Below are 15,519 nucleotides of genomic sequence, written 5' to 3'. Positions count from 1 at the left end.
ATATATAATTTTGTGTTTGTGTGTGTAATTGTGTGTCTGTGTGTAGTTGTGTGTCTGTGTGTAGTTGTGTGTGATTGTGTGTCTGTGTGGTTGTGTGTGTGTGTGTGTGTGTAGTTTTGTTTGTCTGTGCTATTGAGTGAGTTTTGTGAGACAGAGATAGACTGAGAGAGGTTGAGAGATGATGTAATGTATTTGTATGAGTGAGAGTTGACAGTTAGAATTTGAAAATAAACACTCAGCCTAAACATTCTATGAATGTAAGTCTATGGGACTTTTTTGGGATGTTTGATCGGACGGTTTAGGAGAACCGTAAGTCCGATCCCTTAGAAAAGATATAGCACACCTCCTCAGATCAGACTGAAGGTCTGTGCAAAGTTTGGTGGCTGTAGCTTAAAAGCTCTAGGAGGAGTTAGAGTTAGAAATTTTGGTCTCAGAAGAAAAAGAATAACTAGATGAGGTTAAAGTTTGTGAACAAACTTTATGTTGGCTTGAGAAAGCCTAGTCTGAGAGTAATAGCTGGAGCTGCAGTTGGGGCAGTTAAGTTAGTTGGGGCAGATGGGTTAGTTGGGGCAGAATTGGGCAGTTGGGGCAGAATGGGGCAGATGGGGCATTTAGGGTAGTTGGGGCATTTGGGGCAGAATTGGATAATTGGGGCAGACGGGGCACTTGGGGCAGATGGGGCATTTAGGGCAGTTGGGGCATTTAGAGCAGTTGGGGCATTTAGGGCAGTTGGGGCAGAATGGGGCAGATGAGGCAGTTGGGGCATTTGAGGCATTTAGGGCAGTTGGGGCATTTAGGGCAGAATGGGGCAGTTGGGGCATTTAGGTCAGATGGGGCATTTAGGGCAGTTGGGGCAGAATGGGGCAGATGAGGCAGTTGGGGCATTTGAGGCATTTAGGGCAGTTGGGGCATTTAGGGCAGAATGGGGCAGTTGGGGCATTTAGGTCAGATGGGGCATTTAGGGCAGTTGGGGCAGAATGGGGCAGTTGGGGCATTTGAGGCATTTAGGGCAGTTGGGGCATTTAGGGCAGTTTGGGCAGAATGGGGCAGTTGGGGCATTTAGGGCAGATGGGGCATTTAGGGCAGATGGGGCATTTAGGGCAGTTGGGGCATTTAGGGCAGATAGATGTTTGTGTGTGTAGTTTTGTGTCTGTGTGTAGTTGTGTCTCTGTGTGTAGTTGTGTGTCTGTGTGTGATTGTGTGTGTGTGTGTGTGTGTGTGTGTGTGTGTGTGTGTGTGTGTGTGTGTGTGTGTGTGTGTGTGTGTGTGTGTGTGTGTCTGTGTGTGTGTGTGTGTGTGTGTGTGTGTGTGTGCATGTCTGTTTTTGTGACAGTATGTTATATATAATTTTGTGTTTGTGTGGTGTAATTGTGTGTCTGTGTGTAGTTGTGTGTCTGTGTGTAGTTGTGTGTAGTTGCGTGTCTGTGTGGTTGTATGTCTGTGTGTATGTATGTGTGTAGTTGTGTTTGTCTGTGCTATTGAGTGAGTTTTGTGAGACAGAGATAGACTGAGAGAGGTTGAGAGATGATGTAATGTATTTGTATGAATGTGAGTTGACAGTTAGAATTTGAAAATAAACACTCAGCCTAAACATTCTATGAATGAAAGTCTATGGGACTTTTTTGGGATGTTTGATCGGACGGTTTAGGAGAACCGTAAGTCCGATCGCTTAGAAAAGATATAGCAACTCAAGTCAGATCAGACTGAAGGTCTGTACAAAGTTTGGTGTGTGTAGCTTAAAAGCTCTAGGAGGAGTAGGAGTTAGAAATTTTAGTCTCAGAAGAAAAAGAATAATAATAAGTTTAAGTGCAACAACAGTATGTTGGCTTTCTCAAGCCAACATAATAATAATAATAAGAAGTTTAAGTGCAACAACAGTATGTTGGCTTTCTCAAGCCAACATAATAATAATAATAAGCTTAGATCGAAGAACAGTATGTTGGCTTTGTCAAGCCAACATAATAATAAGTTTAAGTGCAACAACAGTATGTTGGCTTTCTCAAGCCAACATAATAATAATAATAATAATAAGTTTAAGTGCAACAACAGTATGTTGGCTTTCTCAAGCCAACATAATAAGTTTAAGTGCAACAACAGTATGTTGGCTTTCTCAAGCCAACATAATAATTATTATGCCACATTGAGAGTATAGTCCTAGCCATATCTGCCTAGAAAATCACAACTTTGAATTTTCCGTCGGTCTTAGTACACAATGTAACTACAGAAAAGTCAAGTTTTAAATAGAAAAATATCCAAACTCTTTGGTTATTTTTTAGCGCGATGCTAATGGTCTAATCAGATTAAATGGATTATGCTAAACTATGCTAAAAGTGGTAGCGCCAGATCCGAAAAAAGCTGAATGGATTCCAAAACGGTAAAAATCAAATTAACTGTAGGGGAGCTGGAAAATGAGCATATCTTCAAAAAAAGTGGAGTGTCCCTTTAACAAAGTGTGCAAGAGATATATGCATTTTTAAGTTGGGCTGACAAGATTTGCAAAAACAGAGCAGTTTAAAAGCTCCAAATAGTCATAGTTTTTAAACATTTGATTTTATTTAACCTATAAATCCTGCTTTTTACTATCAAATATACAGTAATGTGCAAGGCCACCATCACCAGCTTTGTTGTTTTAGCAAAGTTTTATTGTCCATCCATATTTATTTTTCAATCTTTTAAGATACAAACAGGTAATACATACCTTATATTTTTAAGAATTTTTTTTTTAGTATTTTTGTCTTGTTTTAAGTAAAAATATCTAAAAATTCTTCAATAGAGATGCTTTTTCTTGATAAGCAAAACGACCCAAGAAAATAATATCAAATTTAAGTGATTTTGTGCATAAAACAAGAAAAAAATCTGCCAATGGGGTAAGCAAATTTTTCTTGAATTTTTCGAGAATTTAGTGTTTAAGAAAAATGTCCAAGATTTTTTAGCTTATTCCATTGGCAGATTTTTTTGCTTGTTTTATGCATAAAATCACTTAAATTTGATATTTTTGGTCAAGAAACTAGACTTATTTTCTTGGGTCGTTTTGCTCATCAAGAAAAAGCATGTTAATTTAAGATTTTTTTTATATTTTAACTGAAAACAAGACAAAAATAATTTTTTTTCTGGAAAATAATTTTTTGCAGTGCAAAATTAAAAACAATTTTCAGAACTAAATGTCTTCTTCAGGCATCAGTCAGTATTAGTGTGACCTTTCTTGGCACGAAACACATCTTGAACTTTTTTGAGGAGACTGAAGTCCTGAAGTCATTTGATTAAAATTAGAAATTAGGATTTAATTTTATTTAGATTTAAGAGATCCTGCAGCTGCCTGTTATTGCTCAAGTGGAAGGGGAGTTTACCCTAAATACTTGACACTTATACTTTTATACTGTTTGTAATACTACATACACATTTCCTGTATTTTCTGCTTGTATTCTAATAAAGAGACTGAGAAATAATTATATATGATCACTATAACATTGCAAAAACAACACATCTAATGGTAGCATGGTGGCCTAAGACTTTTGTACAGTATTGTATATACACTCTAAAAATGCGTAGTTAATGTATCTACCCACTGTTGGGTCAAAAAGGGACAAACCCAATCCACTGGGTTATAATTTAACCTTAAATCACCCAGCAGTTGTTAGTGTGTACAACAGGGACCCTTTCATCACACATAATGTAAAATAATTGAACTTATGTAACTCGTGTTACACGTCTATATGTTATTACACTTGAGTGCTTTTTGGCAGACACATGCATTAGAAGAGCTTAAATGAAATGATGTTATTCAACGCACCACATGTTATCATATAATGACATGTAGACCTTTTGTGTCCTTCACTTTAATTAAAATCCCTGTTCCCTCAGTACTGCACATCTGTTCGTGGACTGAACCAAACCTGAATAATGTTTATGCAAATGTTTATTTAATAGGAAACAAGCTACTTCTAGTTACATTAATGTACATTATGCAAATAAGATTCAAATTATATCCTTATTTACTCACCCTCTGAATTTGTGTCTGGCATGCTCGCTCAGGTAAACGTCCTTGTTTTTCTTGCGGTCAGGGTAGCGATTATTGAGCAGGGTGACGGGCCAAAGGCAGGCAAGACACAGCACCCTGAAGATCAACAAGATCAGCTTCATGACCAGGTGTGAGGATGAAACATCTGACTCTCTTCCTCAGGATCTCCGTGTCTTGTAACAATGGTCCAGAATTCTTCCACAGAGCCAAGGCAGGACCTTTCCGGAGTTCTGGCCATGCCCGGCAAACCTCACCCGAGAGGATGCTGGGAAACGTCAAGATCCCATTGACATCTGGTGATCTCCATGTGTATCTCTTTGATTGTCTTACGTGTCCATCACTGCTTGCGTTCCTGTCTGATTGTGGGGATGTGTGTTGTGAACATGTGTCGGGTAGATTCAGACCACCACGTCAACACGCTGTGACGTGTTCTCACCCAAACGTAAATCAATAGGAATTCATACTTGCAGTAATAAAAGAATGACATTAATTCCTCTCAAATCCTCTTATCTGCTGGTAAAATCTTCTCCCAACCTACACAGTGGGCTGGGACCATCACTAATCAGGATTTCCAGCTTCGTGCTATCTCTGTATAGAAAAGATAAACGTATCACACCTGCACATTAATTGTTTGTACACTTAGGCAACATCTAATTTTCTAGCAAGATCAGATGCACATCAATAAATAACAAATAAAAAAGTTGCATGGAGAACATGAAGGTCAAAGAGGTAAGTGTTACTTCTTCAGCATCCATAAATTATACCAGCGGTCTGGATACATTTTAAAAAACATATCAATTAAGATTTATGGGTGGCTGCCAAAAAAAACTCTGTTGGTCACAGATTGGCTGGTGATTTTGCAGAATGATAGATATATGAATCATTAGTTATTATAAATAGCTCATGGGGCAAACCGATCAAATCATATTAACACAATCACTTACATTACAGAAGGGATGAGGGAGGGGAGGTGTGGAGGAGGATCATATGAGGAAAAAATCAGAAACCAATCACTGGACTCCCTACGTCCAGTAATCCCAGTGCAGCCCGTAATCTGATGGATTATGGGACGTGCCTGAGACGCACTACTACATCATCACAGATACTGAATATCTGCATCTCACTGGTCTGACTCACTCCATGACAAAAATATATTTGTTATATTTCAAAGACAAAAATGAAGTTCACTTGCTGTATTTAAAAATACAAAATCTGATCCAACAGTAAATATAATATATAATTATTTAGATATTATTGAATGTTTTGAGGGCATAAAGATTGTATCACTGTCTGCTATAATAAAACATTATTATAAAACATCTATAAACATTATTTGCATTTTAATGGTGTTTTAATGTATGCATGAATGCATTTTTTAACACTTCACTGTCAGAAAAAGGTATACAACAGCTGTCACACAACCATTTGAAATTTGAAAAAGGTCCCTATTATGTATGAGATACCAAATATGTGCCTTTAAGGTACCAATATGCGACTTTAGGTTCAAAGGTGTACTTTTTAAATGGGTGCCGCCCCAGTGACAGCTTTTTTACCTTTTTTGGCACAGTGTAGAGAAATTTGAGCTTTCAGTAAGCAATTTTATGTTCATTTCAGTTCAAATTCATACTGCAGCGCTATTAAAAATGTATTGATGTCTTAATATGGTAACATAGTGAATGCATATCAAAGGTCACAAAATGTATTTTTTTTAAGAATTTTGGTATTTTTGTTCCTGATAGCATTTCTTGTAATTGTATGTAATTCCTTTGGTACAATATGTTAGGAAACACAACAGCTGAGTCATTATAAACAACACTTTTGCAATGTGTCGACAACGTGTCAGCTGACAGACAAAATGTAAACAGGAAAAGAAAAAACAAATCTTAGTCGAAAAGTAAGCCAGTCATCAAAAACATGCATGTTCAAATATGTTTAAAATATTTGAATGTGGTACATTTAATGCCCTGTTATTTTAGAAAACAACACTTTACAATAACGTTACATTATTGCATTAAAAACGTTAGTTAATAATATCAAGAAAAAATTGATAAAAAATGGTCCAAGCTGTCACTGGGACAATACACTTTAAAAGGTCCTAATATGTACCATTTACGTCCAGATTTGGTACAAATATGTACCTCTGAAGTCCTAACATGAAGTATTTAGGTGGAGAGATGTACTTTTTTGAAAGGGTACCATCCCAATTTTTTACATTTTTTTCTGATACATTAGTTAACATGAACAATGATTAATACTTCTACAGCATTATTATTTTTAGTGTTCATTTTAACATTTACAAGTTAATTTTTAAAATCAAAAGTTGTATCTGTAAACATTGATTAATGCACAATTAGGTTGCAATTATTGTTGATGTAAATTAATAAAATTATTCTTAAAAAATGTTATTATTAAGGTTATTATTAAATTATCTAAATCTAGCTGGAGGCCGATAGGTTTGCTGTAAGTCTACATATGAGATTGTTTATTTATACCATTGTTTAAAGTATATTAGTCGTCTAAACTCCACCTCTTCAAAAAGGTGTGTAAAGTGTGTAACAGCCCCACGTGTCTGAACAATGCCAATACTATAGAGGTATTTGAAAATAAACTCGTCTAGACACTTGTGTGTTGACACTCAGAAGAGACATCACTATAACACACGCGCGTAAGTCTGCCTTTAATTGTATTTATCAAACCGTACCAGCTTAAAATAGCATAGGGTCACATCACAATTGAACAAGAAGGAAGGAAGAAAGAGTGTTAATATTATTGACTGAAATAGGAATATGATTGGTTGATTCTACAGAGCATGGTTACTGTAATATTTACTGTAGTTGTATGTTTCTAGATGTGTGCAGGTTACTTTGCTAAAGTTTTATTACTTATACTCTAGAAATCAAGGTTCCTAAAATATACTTCTGTTGCATTTATTTATAAGAAAATAGATCTAGAAATGTCCTCCAAGCTGCTGTTATCATCAGTGATCTTAACTGTTCGCCTGATCTCTAAAATGTCACGTTCGAAAGAAATCTGTTTACTCAACATACAAACGGTATCTTAGGCTTAAGTTTGATCGTACTTTTATATAGAAATATATCTGATGTGACAAAACAGGTTAGGCTAACCTGGCTTTCTTAAACATGGTCTGGTCACCTTAAGCTGATGCTGTTACATTTGTGTTAAAAAACTGAATCACACATCTGCAAAAATTATTCATGCAGTTTAAAATTGCACTTTTTTCTCTTCTATCTCCAGTTGATGCCATTGAGCTCTTAGAGAGATCCATGGCAGCACATTCCTGCACTTTTCTATTACTGATGTGGATTATAGCTTGTATAAATGGAAAAACTCCAGGTAAGAGACTTCAGATTTTTTATATAAAATATACTTTTAGTGTAAAGCATAATGTAGCAGAGAGTTGAACATTTTTGGTAATCTTTTGCAGTCTAATTTAACAATGTAATGTCCTGCATGCACCATGAGGTGACATGAAATACTTTCTGTCAGAAAAAAACAGACAAAAATGGTCCCTAGCTGTCACTCGGGAGGAACCCCTTTTAACTCGTTTTTTTATGTTGCCAGCCAGCGCCAGCATTTTTCACGATTTTCACGAAAATTTAATGCATTCCAGAAAATGTCTTTCTTTAAATATATAAACATACAATATATCAAATGAAAGAACAGACCCCTCTGCTTTGAAACAAAAACCTATCAAATATAATATAGGTTTCTTCAAAAATACCAAATTTTGAGCAAAAAGCTGAGATAATTCCTTTTTTGTTAAGGACTTTTGTTAGAGATCAGATTTAGAGCGATTCTCAAAACACGGACGTGCAGCTGTTTGCCTTAGGGCAGTGTCTCCAAATCCCGGTCCCCGAGGACCCCCTCCCAAAACGTCCCAGATTTTGTTTTCAATAAGGAGACATCCAAAACTTTCTGGGAGGGGGTCCCCGACAATCAGAACTGGGAAGCACCGCCCCAGGGCGATACTTCAAGGTTTTATAAGTTGCGGAAGAGCGCCACCTGGTGGAAAATAGCGCTTTGCAGAAAGCGGTATTGCGGAAATACTTGTCATTGGCAGGGAAGTGTTTTCTCTTAATTGACAAGACAACTTACGAGTTGAAGGTGCAGTGTGTAAATTTTAGCTGCATCTAGTGGTGAGGTTGTGAATTGCAACCAACGGCTCAGTCCACTTCTCACCCCTCGCTTTTGAAACACATAGAGAAGCTACTGTAGCCACCACCGGACAAACAGGTCATCGTCTGAAACAACTTAGTAAAAAAAGTTTGTCCGTTTAGGGCTTCTGTAGAAACATGGCGGCCCAAAATGACGACTACAATGTAAGGGGACCCTCTGTGTGTATGTAGAAAAAACATCTAATTCTAAAGGTATAACGACATAATGGTTCATTATGAAAGCTCTTTATACACACTTGATAATATAGTTTTGTATATTATTTTGCATTTCTGTCAAGAGATGCTTCTAAAAATTACACACTGCACCTTTAACGGTGGTGTCATGTGTACATTTTAGCGGCATCTAGTGGTGAGATTGCAAATTGCAACCAAAAGCTTGCCCCTCAATTTCAAAACGCATATGGTAGCAGCCACAGGACAAACATATCAATGTAGGGACGAAACGCGCTCTGTGGAACAGTTTGTCCTTTAAGGGCTACTGTAGAAACATGACAGTGACTTCCATGTAAGGGGACCTTCGGTGTTTGTACATAAAATGGCTCATTTTATGGTTTTGTAAGGTCTTTATACACCACTGATAATATAGTTATATATATCATATTGCATTTCTGTCAAGAGTTCCCTCTAAAAGGTTACACAATGTACCTTTAAAAAGTAAACGATTGTGCCTATACCTCAAAGCAGATGTGCATACTGGTACCAAATGTATACATATCTGTACCTAAATGGTACAAATTAGGAACTTTTTAAAGAGTACTGCCCCATTGACAGGTTGGGACCATGTTTTACTGACAGCGAAATGTAAGTAAGACCACATGAGTCAAGGTAGCAGAAACAGTGGTTTGCATTGGCTCAGAAGTACATAGCTGAAACCAATGAAGATGTGTTATTAACTTGTGTGACACAATACATAAAGACTTTAAACAGCACTTAAGTGGATGCATCTCCTAAGGCAAGGGCTGAAGCTCTTATCACAGAAGAACTTCAGCCCTGTTATGAATACTTCTTGACCTATAACCCAGATAGTTTACTATGAGATTGTAAGATATGAGATAGTAAGATTGTTCCCCTTCCATGCACATGGTGTTTGTAAAACTGACCTAGTTTTTACTTAACCCTGCTACAGTAGATGCATTAAGATTAGACATTGAGTTCATTTAGATGTGACATTAAGCCTTTCCCTAAGAAGATGCACTTTAGTGAAAAACGTTCAGAGTTATATCCTTACAGTTTCCTCTTCAGATCTCCAGGTAACCTGCATATTTTCACAAGACTGTGTTCTTCCCTGCCACTTTGAACCAGTTGGAGATGAGATCATATACTGGTACAGACAGAGCGTTCTGATTTACACTTATAGACAGGGGAGTGGTCTGCTGGATCAATCGACCCATCTTTACACTGGGAGAATATCACTGTTCAATGGTACCATTAACTTTGGTAACGCTTCCCTACATATTCAGAAGTGTGGCCAACAAGATAAAGGAAAGTACAAGTGCCTTGTCGCTAGTGGTCAAAATAAGAATGAGCACTTCATCATAGTTAAAGTAGAAGGTGGGTGTAATATTCCATATATAGTATATATATATATATATATATATAGAGAGAGAGAGAGAGAGAGAGAGTTTCGTTGCAAAACGAGATAAATCCGTTTTTAACATTTTTGTCAAAACATGTTTATTATTATGTTATCATGTTATTATTTTGTTTTATGGTGCTACTTAGCTGTATTTTTTTAAGTTATGAAGGTTTAAATCAAAACAAACCAACTGCAGTTGAATTGATTTTAATTGAAATGCACAACCAAAAAACGAGATTTCTGAAATATTTTAAAAACCGAGTTATCTCGTTTTCCAACTAAACTCTTCACATATAGGCAAACAGTGTATTAGGGAATCTGGGTTTTATTCAAATACTAAAAACAACTGATAGTAAGCTCACAGATAATAAAGCACATTGACTATTTAAACGATTATTAACTATTTCCCCGCCAGCGTTTTTAAAAAAAGTTGCCAGCCAGCGCCAGCATTTTTCATGATTTTCACAAAAGTTTAATGCCTTCCCTAAAAATTTTCTTCTAAACAAACAATATCAGATGAAAGAACAGACCCTCTGCTTTCAAACAAAAAATCCCGCTTCATCCTACCTTCATTAGTTCTCTTTTTATCACCTTTCAAATATGGGTAGGTTTCTTCAAAAATTTTGAGCAAAAAGCTGAGATAATTCAATTTTTGTGAAGAACTTTTGATAGAGATCAGATGCAGAGCGATCTTTAAAACATACACAGAGTTCTTTCTCTTTCACGTGAGGCCTACTTCCGGGTTTCTCTTAATTGACGAGTTATCTCGTCAATGGTGGAGAAAGAGTTAATATTTGTTGATCCTCTTTTGTGATAATAGTTTGTAGTTAGTTTCTTGGAATGTGTCTTTATAAACTAGTTTGCACATTTTCTGCCAAGTTTCCTTAAATTCGTCCCAAAGCCGAGCTTCAATTTATACATACAATTTAAACACACCATTGCAACATGTATACACATTTTTTAATGCACCTTTACTAACTCATTCCCTGCCTGCCTTTTTTAACCCTTATGGGTTGTTGAGGCCATTTTTTACGTTTTTTTTTATGTCTTAATTTGGCCACAACTCTGTGTTTCAGCAAATGGAATGATTTTTCGTGACAAATCTTATATTGACACATATTTTGAGAAAATGCTTTGAAATGTTTCAAAAACTCAACAATATACCGTGGGCAAATTTGCTACCCTTTCGGGTTGTTTTTGTACCAATGTTTTTACCAATCTTTGGCATGCCCAAGACCCTAAAAAAGGTTAAAAAATCCAGTCTACAATCACTTTTTGTATTGAAAATCATTAAATTTTTGTGTGTTTTTTCCCAAATCAGTGTCATCACTTATGAATTTGGCAATTAAAGAGTTAAAATCATGGAAATGTTTTAAACATTTGGTAGTTTTGATCAGTACTGAGGGTGAGTAACAGATTTATGAAAAAAAATTAGAAAAAAATATTAATCTGATAGATTTTACAGCCGTTTAATTCAGTGGCCTTTTTGTACACTATAATAACCCGAAAGGGTAGTGAATTAGAACCCCCCACAAGGGTTAAAAAAAGTTGCCCGCCAGCGTTTTGTGAGTTTCACAAAAGTTTCACAAAATGCCTTCCAGGAAAAATTTCTTCTAAATACAGTACTGTGCAATAGTCTATAGACACCATCACCAGCTTTGTTGTTTTAACAAAGTTTTAATGTCCATCCATATTTAATTTTCACTCTTTTTTAAGATACAAACAGGAAAAACAGGAAATATGTACACAAAATTAAAAACAAAACAATTTTCAGAACTAAATGTCTTCTTCAGGGATCAGTCTGACCTCTCTTGGCACGAAACATCTTTTTTGAGGAGACTGAAGTCCTGAAGTCATTTGATTAGAATTAGGATTTAAGTTCATTTAAGTTTAAGAGATCCTGCAGCTGCCTGCTATTGCTCAAGTCGAAGGGGAATTTGCCCTAAATACTTGACACTTCAGCTTAAACTTTTATTCTGTTTTTAAAAATACATACACATTTGTCAGGAAAGCGTCATTGAGATAACTCGTCAATGGCAGAGAAAGAGTTAAAATATTTGAATTAAGAATAAAGATGTTGATGGTTATCACTTTTGGCCACTTGTGTGTGTACAGAATAGATACTGTAAACATATAGAATAATCTAACTGTGATTAGAATATGTTATATAACTATATTTACATTTATATTTACAGTATTTATTTAGTCAACGCCTTTATCCAAACGACTAACAAATAAAAGAGCATTTAACATTTTGTCTAAAATAGATAAAGCAATAAATATACAGAGTACACGCTATACACATTTAACTCAAAAGGTGGGTTGTTTTAACCCATTGTTGGGTCAAATAGCACCATTTTCTGGCTTAATTTAACCCAACGCTGGGTTTGTCTCTTTTTTGGGTTGAAAATAACCTGCATTATTTAGGGTGTATGTTTTTATATAAACCCCTAGCTGTAAAATCTGAGTTGTGAACCCTCTCACCCTCACACCCTTTGCAGAGGCTTGAAAATTGATAAAACCGCCACCACTACCAACAACAAATAACTGTTTGTCATTCCAGCCCCTATCAAGTCAGTGAACATGGAGACAACATGCCTCAGTGGCTATGAAGAAGTCAAATGCTCTGCAAGAAACGTCTATCCCGCCCCCCGTATAACTCTGTATACCGAGCCGCCCGTTCTGCCAGACGGCCTCCCGCCTAACACCCGCAAAAAGGCTGACAGGGACGGCCTATACGCAGTAGAAAGTAAGATCAGAAAGCTGGAAGACAAGGCCGATCTAACCTACATCTGTCTGGTCCAATCATTTTACATGTCTCAGCTATGGAGGACATCGCTGCAGGAGAAAGGTTTGATCTCAAATACCCATTTCATAAATGTCTGGACACGTTACAATGCATTTCATCACTATTATTGCCTGACATTGCATCAAGTCTTTCTTCACATTACTCACATTTTGCAAACATAACCATTACATGCAAGCAAGTGTGTAAGCGTTCTTTCTCAATAATACTTCAGAAATCTACAGTGTGGAGGGTCAGGACTTTATCATCCCTTGCGTGGCCCTGTGGGACCTGGAGAACTTTACAGTGACCTGGTCCTTTACCAAAGAATACAACACGTCAATCATCTACACCTATGACAGCATCACACACCTGAGCTCTAATGTTTGGAAGGAAAAAGTGCGGCTTGTGTCTCCTAGGGGCCAAATTGGGGATGGGTCCCTGCAGATACGCAATCCACTGAGACTGGAGCACGCTGGCATCTACACATGCGTCCTTTCTGCCCTCCAGACCAAACATGAGGTCCGTACTACAGTCAACATTGTTGCAAGAACTGGTAAGAACACGTCATATTGTATACTTAACCAAAAGTAAACTTTTATTTTATTTAATTAATGGATTTTTATTTAATTTGTGTTTTGAACCAAAAACATGAAAATTTTATTCGTTTTGGCGGTTCGTTTACCTGACAAAAATCTGTGGAAACTGTGACGTCATGCGCAAATACAAGCGCAAGGCGGCCTACATTTTGATACTCCAGATTAATCAGTATGAACAATACAACAAAGTTCACACTTGTTTGTGGATGAATGGGTTTTTACAGACTGCCACTGCATCACAACTTGTCACTTTTAAAATAAGCCTACCTCATCGTCGATCCAATGCATCAGCTCAATGCTTTCATCGTCTTGATTGTATATCGTCCTGTAGAAGAATGCACAAGTGCGCAGGCGCGTAGTGGTCTGATCCGTGTGAACGGGGATGTTTTTGTTAACATTGTGTTTTTTACGCAAAAGAAATACTTTTCCATTTTCAGTACAATTGTCTTCATGTAAACTTGCTCTGAGTCTACTAACAGTATTTCTGACCCTCAGCTAAAACACAGCCCAAGAGCTCCCCCCAGTGGATTCCTCCTGCTTTAATCTCATGCCTGGTACTCGCTGTTATCATAGCAGGCATTGTGATTGTAAAACGTAAAGGTATGAATTATCAAACCACACATTTATTACAAAAAATATTTTTCATGCTTAACATTTCTGTCCAACAACATTATTTCTTCCAGTTTGCAAACCACGATCAACACAAACTTATGGAGAAGTTACAGACATTCACCCAATGAGAGGTTTGCGCATATTGTGTTAACATAATACTATAGCTATGATATATACATAACGCCTCATTTGATTCCACTGTATCAGATTCACAGATCTCTCTGCGCTGTAATGTCACCAATGCCAATAGTGGAGAGCCATCAGAGAGCACCTGCTTATCAGAAGGGATGGCCAACAGGAATACATGAGAAAACGTGATGTGATGGAGAATAAGCTGTGGAAATCATTTGGTTAAAAGTGGAAAAAAATACTTTTCTTTCAGTCTAAGTCATCACAAAGGCCTGCTGGATAACAAGATTTTATCTGACTTCCTTTAAATGCTGATCTTTTGTGGCATTTTTTTTTTAATGTATAATTTGGTCATTCTACAGAAACGTCCATTTTTGGTATGTCAAGATGTCTTAAAATTTATTTATTTTTCTAACATTTAAACTTAAACCACATTTATATGAGTACACATAAATGACAGCTTAATGATTTTTTTATTTTTGTGTGCATGTAATTAAAGACTGCATACACCATTTTTTGTCACTGTGTTACCTTACTTCTTTAGCAATATTGAAGGTGTTTATGAAATATAATTTATGATTTTTTTTCAGCTTTAAAGCTTAATTCTTAAGCGTAGCAGAATTCAATGCATTTAAAATTATCATCATGTCACATGTGAAAGATTTTATTTAATGTAAAAGAAAAAACAACACAGTAACACCAGTGACACAACAAATCACCACTGGTGTTACTGCTCTTTACTGGTGTTACCCATAAGGAAATTAACACCAGTGACAGTAACACCAGTGACAATTTTCATGAAAACTGCATTTTACAAAATTGCTGCTGCAAAGTATCAAACAATATGTTGTCAATCATTGTATACTCACTAAATATAATCCATTTGTATTCTAGTTTTTGCAATTCCCAAACAATAAAGGAGGTCATACCAGTGACTTAAACTAAAAGCTTCATATGAAATCATGATATAAATGAAAAGATTTCTGATAACTGAAAAGAGACAGTGGACTTATCATGGGCTTCTCTTCATAGATCACCAGGAAATTAAAAGAAAGAAGTCAAGTGATGTCATCAGTGTGATTTTGATTTAAAAATAAGAGCTTTTTTGTTAAACGGTAACACCAGTGACACAACTCCAGGGGACCAATACTTTCATAATATATTTTAAATATTTATTTAGCATTTTGTTTTTCAATGTAATTTACATCATATTACATTATTGTATTTTAAAAAATATTTTTTTTAAAATTTAACCCTAAAGTGTTTCTCAAGTGTAATATTTCTGTAAAGGCTTGGGACAGAAAAATTGACATTTCCGTAGAATGACCCGAGAATTTTATATGACTGAAAACAGAGATCATATATGTATTTATAATAATTAACAGTTATATAATAATGAGCCAAACCCCCAGCAATTTTGTTACTAATCAATTAATCCTATTTTTGACTTTATTTGTACTGACTTGCATTTAATTAGAGCGTTCCTATATTCTGATTCTGATTCAATATTTCTTGAACTGCATGCTTACTATCTCACCCATGAAAACACTATTGAAAATCATTCTGCATATGGCCTTAATGTAAACAGGCATGAAAAAATCCAC

The 15,519-nt window shown here is 36.1% G+C and overlaps 2 protein-coding genes across 4 annotated transcripts in view; one reads left to right on the top strand and one right to left on the bottom strand.

Annotated features, from left to right (window-relative positions):
- The window catches only part of LOC129426106 (gamma-aminobutyric acid receptor subunit rho-3), a 72,754-nt gene extending 59,105 nt beyond the window's left edge, over positions 1 to 13,649 (bottom strand). The window contains exons 1-3 of one of the 3 annotated variants that reach the window (XM_055182295.2): positions 13,442 to 13,649; positions 4,483 to 4,606; positions 4,001 to 4,374 (exon numbers count right to left, since the gene is read on the bottom strand). In XM_055182295.2, coding sequence (XP_055038270.1) covers positions 4,001 to 4,140 — 140 coding nt within the window. In that variant the 5' untranslated portion in view covers positions 4,141 to 4,374; positions 4,483 to 4,606; positions 13,442 to 13,649. Of the gene's footprint in view, positions 1 to 4,000; positions 4,375 to 4,482; positions 4,607 to 4,962; positions 5,181 to 13,441 lie in introns of those variants that run through there. The other 2 variants (XM_055182294.2, XM_055182296.2) reach the window with 2 other exon arrangements.
- hhla2b.1 (HERV-H LTR-associating 2b, tandem duplicate 1) lies at positions 9,262 to 15,306 on the top strand. The gene is made up of 7 exons (XM_055181886.2): positions 9,262 to 9,269; positions 9,389 to 9,765; positions 12,354 to 12,641; positions 12,811 to 13,131; positions 13,670 to 13,774; positions 13,858 to 13,917; positions 13,994 to 15,306. Exons 1-7 carry the CDS (start codon positions 9,262 to 9,264, stop codon positions 14,092 to 14,094), a joined length of 1,260 nt encoding a protein of 419 aa, XP_055037861.2. The 3' UTR covers positions 14,095 to 15,306.
- The last annotated feature ends 213 nt before the right edge of the window (positions 15,307 to 15,519 follow it).

The sequence above is a fragment of the Misgurnus anguillicaudatus genome, chromosome 25 (genome assembly GCF_027580225.2).
Source record: "Misgurnus anguillicaudatus chromosome 25, ASM2758022v2, whole genome shotgun sequence".
Classification (NCBI taxonomy): Eukaryota; Metazoa; Chordata; class Actinopteri; order Cypriniformes; family Cobitidae; genus Misgurnus; species Misgurnus anguillicaudatus.
The sequence above is the reverse complement of the archived record's forward strand: the minus strand, read 5'-3'. Positions and strand labels throughout refer to the sequence as shown.

Bases quoted from the DNA above. Each gene is read 5' to 3' on its own strand.
- hhla2b.1 (XM_055181886.2), top strand. The intron at 12,642-12,810 runs GTTTGATCTCAA...ATAATACTTCAG, and splicing joins GACATCGCTGCAGGAGAAAG to AAATCTACAGTGTGGAGGGT. The intron at 13,918-13,993 runs GTTTGCGCATAT...CCACTGTATCAG, and splicing joins AGACATTCACCCAATGAGAG to ATTCACAGATCTCTCTGCGC.